The 12,304-nt window shown below is 56.9% G+C and overlaps 1 protein-coding gene across 2 annotated transcripts in view; it reads left to right on the top strand.

The window, feature by feature from the left end:
- Positions 1-12,304, top strand: part of CAMKK1 (calcium/calmodulin dependent protein kinase kinase 1) — a 29,710-nt gene that overhangs the window by 495 nt on the left and 16,911 nt on the right. The window contains exons 1-9 of one of the 2 annotated variants that reach the window (XM_075994222.1): positions 6,105-6,381; positions 6,633-7,034; positions 8,185-8,232; positions 8,626-8,679; positions 9,081-9,132; positions 9,372-9,505; positions 9,946-9,982; positions 10,852-10,873; positions 12,122-12,210. In XM_075994222.1, the coding sequence (XP_075850337.1) occupies positions 6,675-7,034; positions 8,185-8,232; positions 8,626-8,679; positions 9,081-9,132; positions 9,372-9,505; positions 9,946-9,982; positions 10,852-10,873; positions 12,122-12,210 (796 nt within the window). In that variant the 5' untranslated portion in view covers positions 6,105-6,381; positions 6,633-6,674. Of the gene's footprint in view, positions 1-6,104; positions 6,382-6,632; positions 7,035-8,184; positions 8,233-8,625; positions 8,680-9,080; positions 9,133-9,371; positions 9,506-9,945; positions 9,983-10,851; positions 10,874-12,121; positions 12,211-12,304 lie in introns of those variants that run through there. The other variant, XM_075994221.1, reaches the window with a different exon arrangement.

Here is a 12,304-nt window from a genome sequence, read left to right as displayed (position 1 = left end):
TGGGGGCGGGGGGTGGGTGATGAATGGGACGGATGCGGCGTGTGGCTTTAGCTGCGCAGTCTTCCCCTGACTGGGGGCGGCGGAGGCGGGCGCTGCGGCTTCTGGGGCGGGGTAGGCGCAGGACTGGTGGCTCGGAGAGTGCACACGTGCGCCGGGACCTCTGTGTGGTGTTTGGGGGCGGGTGTGCGCGTGTCACGTGGACACAGGAGTGTGCCTGTGTGTGCGAGGGGGTGCGTTACAGGATGGAGTGGTGTGTGAGGGCGGGTCACGCGGACATGGGCGTGCGCCTGTCAGGGAGGGGTGTGTGCTCTTGTCTTGAGGGTGTTACAGAGATGACACAGGTCACAGGACCGAGCTTTGGTGGGTGCCCACAGGGCTGTGGTCTGCCAAGCGGGCACAGGACAGGGAGAAGCCTACGGCTCGTGTCCTTGACAATCCCAGGGAAGAGGCACTGGCCTCCCCAAGGCCTGCCCTCCTTCATCCAGTACATGCAGATTGAGCACCCACTGTGTGCCAACCTGTGCCCGAGGCCCACACACCCTGGGACCCTCAGCCTTCTCCTGGGTCTCCTGCCCTCAGTCCCCACAGCAGCCAGAAAAGTTGTTCTAAACCTCATCCAACTGAGTCACTCCCCTGCTCAAACCCTCCTCTGCCTTTGGAGGCTTCCTGGTCTCTGTCCATGGAGTCTCCCCCACCCCCAAGCCCTGAGTCCCAGCTAGTAAACCGTTCTCTGTTATGCACAGTGTGAACTTCCATCCTCTTGCAATGGTCCTGCTCAGTGGTCAAAAAGGAGCTTAAATGCCACCTCCTCCAGGAAGCCAGCCCTGAAGCCAGCACAGGGACTGACTAGGTGGGCCTTCTCTCCCTCCAAGGATGGTAACTCCTCGTGCCACTTGGGTGCCTCTCCACTCTAGCCACATCAGCCTCCTTGTGCATCTCCAACAGAGCAAGCACTGTGCCATCTCATGGTGTTTGTGCAGCTGGTCCCGCTACCTAAAGTGCTTTTCCCCAGATGTCTACACTGCCTGCTCCCTTACTTCCTTCAGATGTCTGCCCACATTCTACCTCTGAAAGGCCTTCCCGAACCACACTGAGTCAGTAGCATCCCCCAGCCGCTTACTGTTGATCCCGCTTACAGGGCTGTATTTTTTTTCACAGCACACACCACTTAACATACTGCATATTAATTGCTGGATTTCTTGTTCATTGCTTCTTGCATCCACTAGAAATGAAAGTGTACGAGAGCAGGGACTTTGTCTTTTTGGTTTACTTCTCTATCTCCCGGCACCTAGCACGATGCCTGGCACGTGCTTGATGAATATTTATTGCATGAATGAGTGACTGTGGATTTGCATCCGAGGAGTCTGTGTCCCTGGCTGCTCTCCAGCCTGCGAGCCCCCAGTCTGAGGCTAGGTCTCTTGCTCCTCTGTCCCCCAGATTCCAAGTTCCTGGAAAGCCAGGTCTAAGAGAATTATGGCCATATTTGCATGTTAGAAATCCTCCCTCTAGCAACTGGTGTGGAGGATGGGGTAGGGAGGGGAGGGGGTGTGAGCCTGGGGGCAGTGGGAAAGGAAAGAGGAGGTCAGAATCTAGACTTTTTAAGGGGCTCAACCTGGTGGGCTCACCCAGCCAGCAGTGGGGAGATCAGGGAGGGCCCTCAGAGGGGGCTGTGTCTGAGCTGTCCTCCAGGCAGCAAAGGAGAGGGAGGTGTGTTCCTGGCAGAAGGCACAGCTTGTACAAAGGCCTGGCAGCAGAACAGAGTCTGCAGTTTGGGAAGCTGTGAATAGTGTGGTGTGTCTGGAGTGGAGAGTAAGTGGCGTGGGGGGAGCAGGGATGTGCGAGAAGGAGAGGGTAAGTGCTAAGGAGGGCGCCCAGATCTGGGGCCTGGGTCCGGCAAGAGCTGGAGGGTGCGGTACCCGTGTCTGTGATGGGGACAGAGGAGGAAGAGCAGAGCTGGGGGAAGATGCTGAGTTGAACTGGGGTCCCGTTGGATCTGAGATGCTCAGGAGCAGGGAGGGGCAGGAGGCAGCTCACTGCAAGAGTTGGCCTGGAGGCACAGACCTGATGTGGAGGATGAGGAGGAACAGAGGGAGAGGATGAAGCCGGAGACCATCGGCCTGCAGGGGTGGGCCGAGAGGATGCGCTGAGGGTAGCTGTGCTGAGTCAGGCACAGAGCCCACCTTGGTGCTCGGGGGCTCCCCAGGGATGGTGGGAGGGGGCGTCCTCGCAGCAGGCGTCCTCAAGCATGACTTGGCACCAGACGCCTGGGCCTCCCTCACGGGGACTGAGTCATCCTAGGCAGGGGCGGGAGCTGCGGAGGGCACCGTTGCCAGGGACATCCAGACACTTGTCAGGAGCATAAACACAGCTCCAGTGAGGCGGACTAGGGATGTCCGGACCAGCTTCTGTGTTTGGCCTGGGTGGCCACCACCTCCTGTGGCTTTCCCTTCTGGACCGTCTCCTGGTCAGGGCCACTCATCCTATCTGCCTGGCCAGTAGCTGGTTCCCTGCCTCGCCTGGCGCTGGGGTCCACAGCAGCCTTCCAGAACTCAGATTGAGGCTTGACAGGTGCTAAAGTCTTCCCAGGCGGGGACGCTTGAACCGGCGTGGAAGACAGCAGGGTGACCTGATCTGTCCTGCTGGGCCTCCAGTGAGGGACGCAGGTGGATGGGGCATGTGCTGAGGAGGAGGAGACCAGGCCAAGTGGGCATCCAGAGCCAGGGCCCTGCATCCCTGGGAGTGGCCGGACACTCGGGGTGGGGCACAACCTGACTGGAGTGGATGTGCCAGGTCATCCTGGAGCCAAAGGGCAGATACAGGGATGTACTTTGTACATCAAGTCTCTGTCTTTTTTTTTTTTTTTTTTTTTGAGACAGAGTCTCACTTTGTTGCCCAGGCTAGAGTGAGTGCCGTGGCGTCAGCTCCTGGGCTCAAGCAATCCTCCTGCCTCAGCCTCCCAAGTAGCTGGGACTACAGGCATGCACCACCATGCCTGGCTAATTTTTTCTCTATATATTATTTGGCCAATTAATTTCTTTCTATTTATAGTAGAGACGGGGTCTTGCTCTTGCTCAGGCTGGTTTTGAACTCCTGACCTTGAGCAATCCTCCCGCCTCAGCCGCCCAGAGTGCTGGAATTACAGGCGTGAACCACCACGCCCAGCCCAAGGCTCTGTCTCGGCGGCTTTTAGACGCAGACACATCCCAGCCCCACAATGCTCTGGCACAAACCGCTTCTGTATCCACAGCCTCATTCACTTCTCACCATAGCGCTGAGTCGGCAGGATGGTGCGATTCACATCTGTGGGATTTACACATGAGGAAACTGAGGCTCCAGGAGGCTCAATGACTTGTGCAAGGCAGTGAAGCACCGGCTGGGAGGATGGTGTTGGAGTAGCATTTTCCAGTGAGGGAGGCCTGAGTCTGGCCATTCTTGGCCACAGGACTAGGCCAGTCTCTGGGAAGCTCCCCATGCCCCTAGAAGTCCTTGCTGTGCTCTGGGCGCAGGTTGCAGCCTGTCTGTCCATCTTTCTGTTTGCCCACGTGGCCCCTGGTTACCCACTGAGTCAGTTCATATAAAGGGTCTACTGAGGTCTCAGCTTGGGAAGGGTCTTGAAAGACCCTTTGGGGACATACAGTCCAGCCCAACAGGCAGCCCCAGGCATCTGGGATCAAGCTCCCGTGGGCCCCCCAGGGGTGCAGGCCCGCACCCCCATCCTGGGGCCCATGTGCGTGCAGCTTCCAAGCGCACAGAGCGCACTTGTACACACACACCGACCACACAGAGACTTCTGTGTTCACGCAGATGTGCTCCCGTGTGCGGGCCCACAACACACACAGACACACGCCGTCTCCCCGGCCCGCAGCTCAGCCCACACGCACTGCCTCACGCGCGGACGCATGCCCTCACACGCAGGGCTTCGGGCGCCAGGCCCTGTGGCCCGGACGCGGCAGGAACCTCGGGCCTCCCTGGGCCGCCTCCCTCACAGACGCGCTTAGTCACCTGAATTTGATCCAGGCGGGAGGGAGGGATGGAGGGCCTGACGTCAGCTCTCACAGCCGCCTTCCGCCGCCCGCGCATCCATCTGGGCCACAGCGTGTCCCGGCAATCACAACAGCAGCACAACAACAACTCCCTTTCTCGGAGCTTCCCTCGCGGGGCGGGTCCTGCGCTGCGTCCCTCATGGGCATCCACTCCTTCCCCCCTCAAACGCTCCGGGAGGGCTGCTGGCCCCATTTTGCAGATGAGGAAAACCCAAGGCACAGAGGCAGAGCCACCTGCCCAGGGACTCACAGCCAGGAAGGGGCTCAGCCTGGCCACCGAGACTCAGAGCCTGGGCGGGCGCTAAGCCAGGTAGCAGGGCCCCTGGCTGGAGCAGGAAGCCGCCCGCCTGCTCTCTGTGATCCCAGGCCCAGCCGCCCCTGCTGGGCCTCACTTTCCCCATCTGAGAAAGGAGGGAAGGGAGCTAGAGACAGAAGGAGGATGGTGGCCTCTTGCTGGGATAGCAACCTCAGGGAAATCATACGCAAATTTTATGGGCCCCGGCAGCCTGCGGCTTCTGCCTGTGGGGGCTCTAAGTCCCTTGGCCCCTGCCAGGGAGCAAAGAGTGGGAACTCCTGACTGGTTCATTCCCTGATGTGGACTGGGGCCTGGGGATTTTTGGGGTCCCCTCTCTGACGCTGCTCTCTCATCTGTCTAGTGGGGACAGGGCTGTAATGATCACTATGGCAACCACTCATTTATTCTACAAATATTTATCGAGCTCCTATTATGTGCCAGGCACTGCAGAAGACACTGATGATTCGGAGACAAGGCAGACAAGAGCCCTAAACTCATGGAGCTTATATTCCGGTGGGAGAAACAAGGCCTACCGAGTGAGGGGAGGGGCCGAGGGGTGGGCCACCTCCTGGGAAGGGCCTGGCCGGGCTCTGAGGGCTCCTGTCAGCCTTGGCTTCCTCCTTCCTGCAAGTAGTCTGGTTTCCAAAGCCTCCCTGAAGCTCCAACCCCACACACTGACCCCTCTCACCTTCTCCAGGGAGGCCTCCCTGATATTCCAGCCTCACCAATCCCCCTCAGTCCTCTAGGCCCCGTGCCTGTTCCTGCTGCCAGTCTGGATCCCCTTCTCTCTTCCTTTCCACATGTCAGCGTCAGCCTCTGGGCTTCCGCTCTCTCAGCGTACTGTGTGCCAGGCACAGGGGGTCTGGACAACACCTGTACCCACAATCTACTCCCAAACTTTGCTGTGGGTCTGGGAAATCTGGGAGGATGTGGCATCCACAACACAGATGGGGAGACTGAGTCTCAGAGCCTGGAAGGAGCTTGCCTAGGGTAGGCTGGTGGGCAGGACTGGAAACCCGCCCAGGCTCCTCCGTGGCCAGTGGACTCCAGCCAGCCCTGCCTCTTTGACATCTGTCAAAGCAAGGGCATGTGGGAGTGCGGGGTAAGACAGGCACGACGCTCCATGAGACCCGTGTTCTCTAAGTCACCGTGTGGGTATAGAGGAAGTTACTGCCATTCAGGAAGGACAGAGGGTCAGGAGTCCACTCACTTCCTTTTCCTGAGAAATGCCTGAGTCTGGCCCAGGAAAGGGGAAGAGGACATCAGGCTGGGGTGGGGCCAGTACGCAGCGTGGGGCAGAGGTGGGGTCCCAGTCTGAGTGTCAGGGTTGGGGGGGTGGTTGGGGTGTAGCCCAGGGTCATGGCTGAAGGTGACGGCGGGGGCTGAGGCTGGAGGTTGATTTGGGGCTCAGACTGCAGTAGGTCAAGGGTAGGCGTGAGGCCAGGCCAGGGGCAGTATCTCAGCCTGAGCAAATGCAGCAAACCTTGTGGCCACATGAACAAACTGGAAGGAAAAACAAGGAGAGAAAAGACATGACCTTTTAGTGCAATAAAGTCTTGCTTGACAGCCTCCAAGGCAGCAGTCCCCTCTAAATGACCCTGTCCTGGGCTGGAAGCTCTGCTGGGGAAGGGAAGGGAGTAATGGGAGACTTGCTCTTTGGCCCTGGACATGGCAAGAGGAGTGGGAGCGCTGGAGCCCCCGGGGAAGTCTTCCTGGAAGCAGGGAGAGGGATGGGGTAGGGGGCTGAAGTATCAGGGAGGCCTCCCTGGAGGAGGCGGGTGGGCTGCAGCATCAGGGAGGCCTCTGCATTACCGGTGCCCAGCTCAGCTTCCAGGAGGCAGCGCTGGAATGCTCTGCTGTCAAGGGGTGGGGCTTGTGAGTCACTGGGCTGCATGCCGTTGGGGACTGAGTTGACCCTAGACTCTGCCCCTCCCAGTGCTGCTGGGTCTTCTGCCCTGTCTGTCTGTCCTGACTCCAGAGTATCAGATTCCCCCTGCTTCCCCGTGGAGCCCGTGGGCAGGAGTGACTGTGCCTGTTTTGCAGGTAGGGGTACTGAGACCTGGAGGGCTGGCATGCAGCACAGCCAGATTGGTTCCTGGAATTCACTCAGTTACCAGCAACAGGCCTGAGGTTGGGTGCTGGCAGCCCAGGCAGAGGGAACAGCTAGAGCAAAGGCACGGAGGTGGGACCCAGAGGCTTGTGGCTACAGGGGGAGAAGGGCTTAGATCCGCCCTCTGTGCCCCGTAGCCAGCCTGACATCCAGGAGTGACGCCTTCTCTGCTCTCTTTTCTCAGGTTCCCAACGAGGCGACACGGACAGCCCCCTGGACTGAGGCAATGGAGGGGGGCCCAGCCGTCTGCTGCCAGGACCCTCGAGCAGAGCTGGTAGAACGGGTGGCAGCCATCGACGTGGCCCACTTGGAAGAGGCGGATGGTGACCCAGAGCCTGCCAGGAACGGTGTGGACCCTCCGCCACGGGCCAGAGCTGCTTCTGTGATCCCTGGCAGTGCTTCAAGACCGCCCCCAGCCCGGCCCAGCCTCTCAGCTAGGAAGTTCTCCCTGCAGGAGCGGCCAGCAGGAAGCTGCCTGGAGGCCCGGGCTGGGCCTTATGCCACGGGGCCTACCAGCCACATCTCCCCACGGGCCTGGCGGAGGCCCACCATAGAGTCACACCGCGTGGCCATCTCGGACGCAGAGGTTGGTGGGGCAGAGCTAGGGGTTGCTTATGAGCCCTTCGGTAGGCCTCAGTGAAGACTCTTTTCTGACCCCATCTGTGCCACACAGCCATCTAGCTTTGGTTTGTATGCCCTCAGAGCTGGGGAGCTCACCACCTAACAGTATGGCCTCTTCTCACCCAGTGGAGCTCCAGCTGAGCAAAAGGCTGCCTCCTGTATGTCCCACCCCCAGCCCAGGCCCAGGAAATAGGTTTCTGCCTTGTCCCCTAAGAAGCCCTCGTACAGCCTGGGCAGCATAGCAAGATCCCCCCCCCCCCAGCTCTACAAAAAGTTTAAAAATTAACTGAGCATGGTAGCATGTGCCTGTAAGCCTAGCTACTTGGGAGGCTGAGGCAGGAGGATCACTTGAGCCCAGGAGTTGGAGGTTTCAGTGAGCTGTGATCATGCCACTGCACTCCAGTCTGGGCAATAGTAAGACCCTGTCTCAAAAAAAAAAAAAAAAAAAAACCAAAAAAAACACAAAAGTCCTCTTAGAGATTTGAAGATAGATGATATGTCTCCTTGCCCCTAGGTCTTCCCCAGCTTGAGCCTCTCACCTCTCATCCTGTCCCTTAGAGTCTTCTCTGACTCAGAAGCAGCCAGCTTGCTTCCAGCCTCTGGGCTCCTGCTGGCCTTGTCCTTGCCGCTTAGATCTGAAAGTGAACTTGGATCCCACGCAATGTACAGATTTCAGAGGCCAAGCTTTTTGTGCCTGAACCAAGGCGTTCAGTCCCTGTCCCCAAGGCTCCATGGTCTTTCTTGTCCTTGCAATCTAGACCTCCTTATCCAGCTGCTTCTGGAAATAGCTGCTCGTCGGTTTCTCACGGATTGGGGCCTCTCAGACCCCAGAATCCAGGCAGGAATTAGTGCATTTTCCCTTCACTGTTTCCTACCGAGCAAAGCATAGCCATGGCTTCATCGTTCATTTTTTCAAACACTATGCAAGTCTTCTCATCACTTAGGATGGTGATGGCGCCACCAATTTCCCCATCCAAACTCAAAAGGTTGGAGAGGCCAGGGGGTCCAGGAGCGAGGGGCTTGGCGCCAGGACTGGGCCCCGAACAGGCTCCTGAGGTGGGAGCAGTGCCACCTCTGGATCAAGCTCTGCCTGATTCGGCCTCCCTTCCCTGCAGGACTGCGTGCAGCTGAACCAGTACAAGCTGCAGAGTGAGATTGGCAAGGTAGGACTGGGGCAGGCCAAGAGCAGTGGGGGCTTCAGGACCCTCTTCCTGGCTCTGTTCCTTCTCCTCCGTGGGTGGGAATGTGAAATGTGAAGCAGAGCCAGGGTGGAGATGACCCCTGATTCTTGACACCCTCCCCCCAGGGCTCTTGATGGATGACAAGGAGGGACTCAGGGGGACCCGGAGCTGTGTTGAGCAAAGCAGGGCAGTTACCAGGGCACAGGAATCCCCTCCCCATCTGCCTGAAATTTATGTGCATGAGCCGGCTGGTGGTGGGAGGCCCAAGATGGGATGCAGGAGGAGGGAGCAGAGCTGTTTGTGCTCCCCATTTCCTGAGCTAGTCCTGGGAAGGGTTGCCCTGTCCAGGCGGGGCTGACCAGCGCCTATCTGCAGGGTGCCTACGGCGTGGTGAGGCTGGCCTACAACGAAAGCGAAGATAGACACTATGTGAGTCTGGGGATACGGGGAGGTGTTGCCCATACCAGGCCCTAGAAGCCTGGGGGTGGGGCAGAAGTTGTGCTGGGGAGATAGAGGACAGGGCTCTCTCTGAAGAGAGTGAGCTCCCCGTCCTTAGGGGTGTGCAAATGGAATGAGCTTCCTGACCCTGGGGATATGCAAGCAGAGGCTGGATTCCTCTGCAAGGAGTGCTCTGGAAAGGCTTGTTGGGGGAATAGGGTAAAGGCCTAGACTCAGATACGGCCACCTCCTAACCCAGCTTAGCCTGGGCCACACCCTCGGTTTGTGGCAGACGTCCAGTGTGCCTTTCTGGACCTCAGTTTACATGTAACCAGCCTGTGCTAGCCCCTGGTGGCTGCACAGGAGTGATATTTCTGCTTGTCCCTCCTTAGGCAATGAAAGTTCTTTCCAAAAAGAAGTTACTGAAGCAGTATGGCTTTCCACGTATGTATCTCTCTGGTCCTGTCCTTGGGAGCTCCTAGCCTGGGGGGTCAGAGGAGGAGAGGACCTCAGTTCCAGCTAGTTTGGGTTAGGGATGGGGGTGGGGAGACAGTGTAAGTGAAGGCCTGGGGATGGAATGTGCTTGGTGGGCTGGGACAGAATTCTCGCTTGAGGCTGGCTGCAGGTGCACAGTGAGGCCCAGCCACCTGGATCCGGGGCTTGACTCTCCTTGCTGGTTACAGGCCGCCCTCCCCCGAGAGGGTCTCAGGCTGCCCAGGGAGGACCAGCCAAGCAGCTGCTGCCCCTGGAGCGGGTGTACCAGGAGATCGCCATCCTGAAGAAGCTGGACCACGTGAATGTGGTCAAACTGATCGAGGTAGGAGGTGGTGGTGAGCAGGGGGAACCAGCCTGAGTCCCGTGTGCTGGGGGCGCAGATGTGGCTGGGTGGAGGCCTCTGAGAACAGGACCAGACTTGGGGTGGGGCTGCGGGGAGACCTCGAGGGTCAGTTCAGGGTGGTCAGGGATGTTCTTAAGTTCTCACTGAGGGGAAGGGCTGCCCCAGAGGTAAGAAGTGAGCCCCTCATCACAGCAAGAAGGAAGAAGGTCTGGATGCCATGTGATGGGCCAGAATTGGGGGTCAGTGATTTCTGAGGCCCCATCTGTCTGACCCCTGTGCAGTTCCTGCTTCACTGTCCGGGGTGGGTGCAGAGCATACTAGAGGTCCTGTAGTTGACAAGGACAAGGAGGTCTGGGACCACCCTGCCACACACACATGCCTCCTTAAGCCCCACCCCCATGTCTGCTCCCTCTAACCAGGTCCTGGACGACCCAGCTGAGGACAATCTCTATTTGGGTGAGTGACCCAGCTCATTCCTGTAGCAGCTCACCTAGGGCTGGTCCAAGGGCTCCTGGGGACACGCATGACCTTCAGGTGGGCCATGTGAATGCACTGACTCCTGGGGGCAGAGGCAAAACCCTATGCTCAACCCCTGGATTCCCTCGCCCAGCCTTGCCAAACCAGGCCCAGGATATCCAGTTAGATTCAACAAATATTCCCAAGCCCCCACTCCCTGCTCCCCACTGATCAGAAAGATTGTGAATCAGCTCTGGGCTCTGCACTCACGCAGATGCAGGAAGCAGGCTATGTCGGTTCCTAGACCCTGTCTGTGCCTCAGTTTCCTCACTTATAAGGCAGAGATAATGGTATTTGTCACATAGCTTTGACGTGAGCAGTAAATGAGTTATCATATGCAAAACACATTAGTTATTATCCTTGTTAACATTAATATTATTATTTAAGTTCCTTGTGCCTGGTTTAGGGTTGGGTTTAGCAGAGATCTGAGAAAGTGGGGCAGAAGGAGAACTAACGTAGGAATTAGTGGCCAAGGCTTTAGTCTCCACTCCCTGCCCTACTTGCCTATCTGCTATGACCTTCAGGAAAATTTCTGCCTCCTCTCTGAGCCTCAGTTTCCACCCCCATGAAAGGGGTCTATGCTGATGCTGATGGTCCTCACCCAGCACCTGGGGAGCAGATGAGGCAGGTCCATAGCAGACCCCACTTTCATCCATTTATTTCCTCTGACATCCTGGGTTCCCTGTCCTGTTCTCCCTCCAGTATGCCTGCATGCCCGTCCCCTCTCCTACCCTCCGGAACAGGGCGGGACCTTGGCATTGGCTGCTTTGCCAGCTAGCTACACCTTACCTTCTTGTCTTTTCTTTCAGTGTTTGACCTCCTGAGAAAGGGGTGAGTTCCCCGTCCCGATCAGGCAGGTCAATTCTTATCCAGGCCTTCCTTTCCCTCCCTGTGTCCCCAGCCCAACAGTCAGCTACTCTAGGAGAAATCAGAGAACTAGGCCCTTCCCCTGGGGGGCTCTGGTCTTAGGGGTAAAGAAGAGACCAAGAGGACCATCCTCTGAAGGCTGGTGGAGGTCAGTGAGGCTAGAATAGTCAGCGAGGCCCCTGGAAGGAGGGGGTGGGTTTTGAGCCAGGCCCTGAAGAACTGGGAAGAAGATTTGCATGGAGGAGAAGGGGAAGAAATTAGTGTTTTTTAGGCAAAAGTATAGAGGTGGGACTCAAATCTTACTTGCATTCAAATCACAAAGGGTGCTTTCAGCTTTACAAACTTTGAATTGAGTGTGTAGGACTCCTCCATTTGCTCCCATTTATGAAAGAGAAAGCTGAGGATCAGAGAGAGTAAGTGGCTTGCTGAAGGTCACACAGCAAGTCACTGATGAAGCCGAGTCTAATAGATGTCTTTCCTGTATGATTTTTCAGGGTATTTAGAACAGAACAGCTGACATGGGGTGGTGGGCACGGGGCTGGGTGGTTGGGGACCCTCACTGCCAAGGGCTTGAAAGCAGGCTGTGGCTTGTCTCTATGCCTGGGGGGCTTCCTAAGACCAATTTGGGGAAGGGGGCAGGGAGTTGTGTCCCTTTAAGATTCAGGGGCTTTCAAACATTTTGGACTCTATTCAAAACACAAAATATATGTTTATATTGTCCATATCTGTAACTGAAATCAAAGTTCTACAACAGTATATATCTTTTTCACATGTCATACGTTCTGATATATTCTACTTCGATAGGGCAAAAAAAAAAAAAGCAGTTGCCACCCACTAGGTTGATTTCATGACCCTCTATTGGATCTGGATCCACAGTTTAAAAACTGCTCTAAATGGCATCTTTGCAATTGTTTGATTATAGACAATAAAGATCTTAGAAGAAGGAATATGAAGCCAATCAGAAATTAAGATAAAGCTAATTTGAAATTATAGTGACTGAAAAGGGATATTTATGTCTATGTGTGTTTTACAATTTTCATTATATGGGAGAAAAAGCTAATATCTTGGGTTCTAGGCACCCATGTGAGCATAGGGTTCCCAGGATGTCCCCAAGGGCCTGAAGAACGGCCCAGCCCTGTTCCCCTTCACCTGTGCCCACCTTTTGGCATCCCGATTCCCGCTGAACACCCCTCCCCCCATGCTTCTCCATAGACCCGTCATGGAAGTGCCCTGCGACAAGCCCTTCCCCGAGGAGCAAGCTCGCCTCTACCTGCGGGACATCATCCTGGGCCTCGAGTATTGTGAGTCAGGGGCAGCCTGCCCCCTGCGCCGAGGTTAGGGCATCTGGGAGCGGCCGGCCCAGCGGAGCCGGTCCTGAGCGGACCTGTCAATCAG

This window comes from Microcebus murinus, chromosome 18, assembly GCF_040939455.1.
Source record: "Microcebus murinus isolate Inina chromosome 18, M.murinus_Inina_mat1.0, whole genome shotgun sequence".
Lineage (NCBI taxonomy): Eukaryota > Metazoa > Chordata > Mammalia > Primates > Cheirogaleidae > Microcebus > Microcebus murinus.
This window is presented reverse-complemented; position numbering and strand designations above follow the sequence as displayed.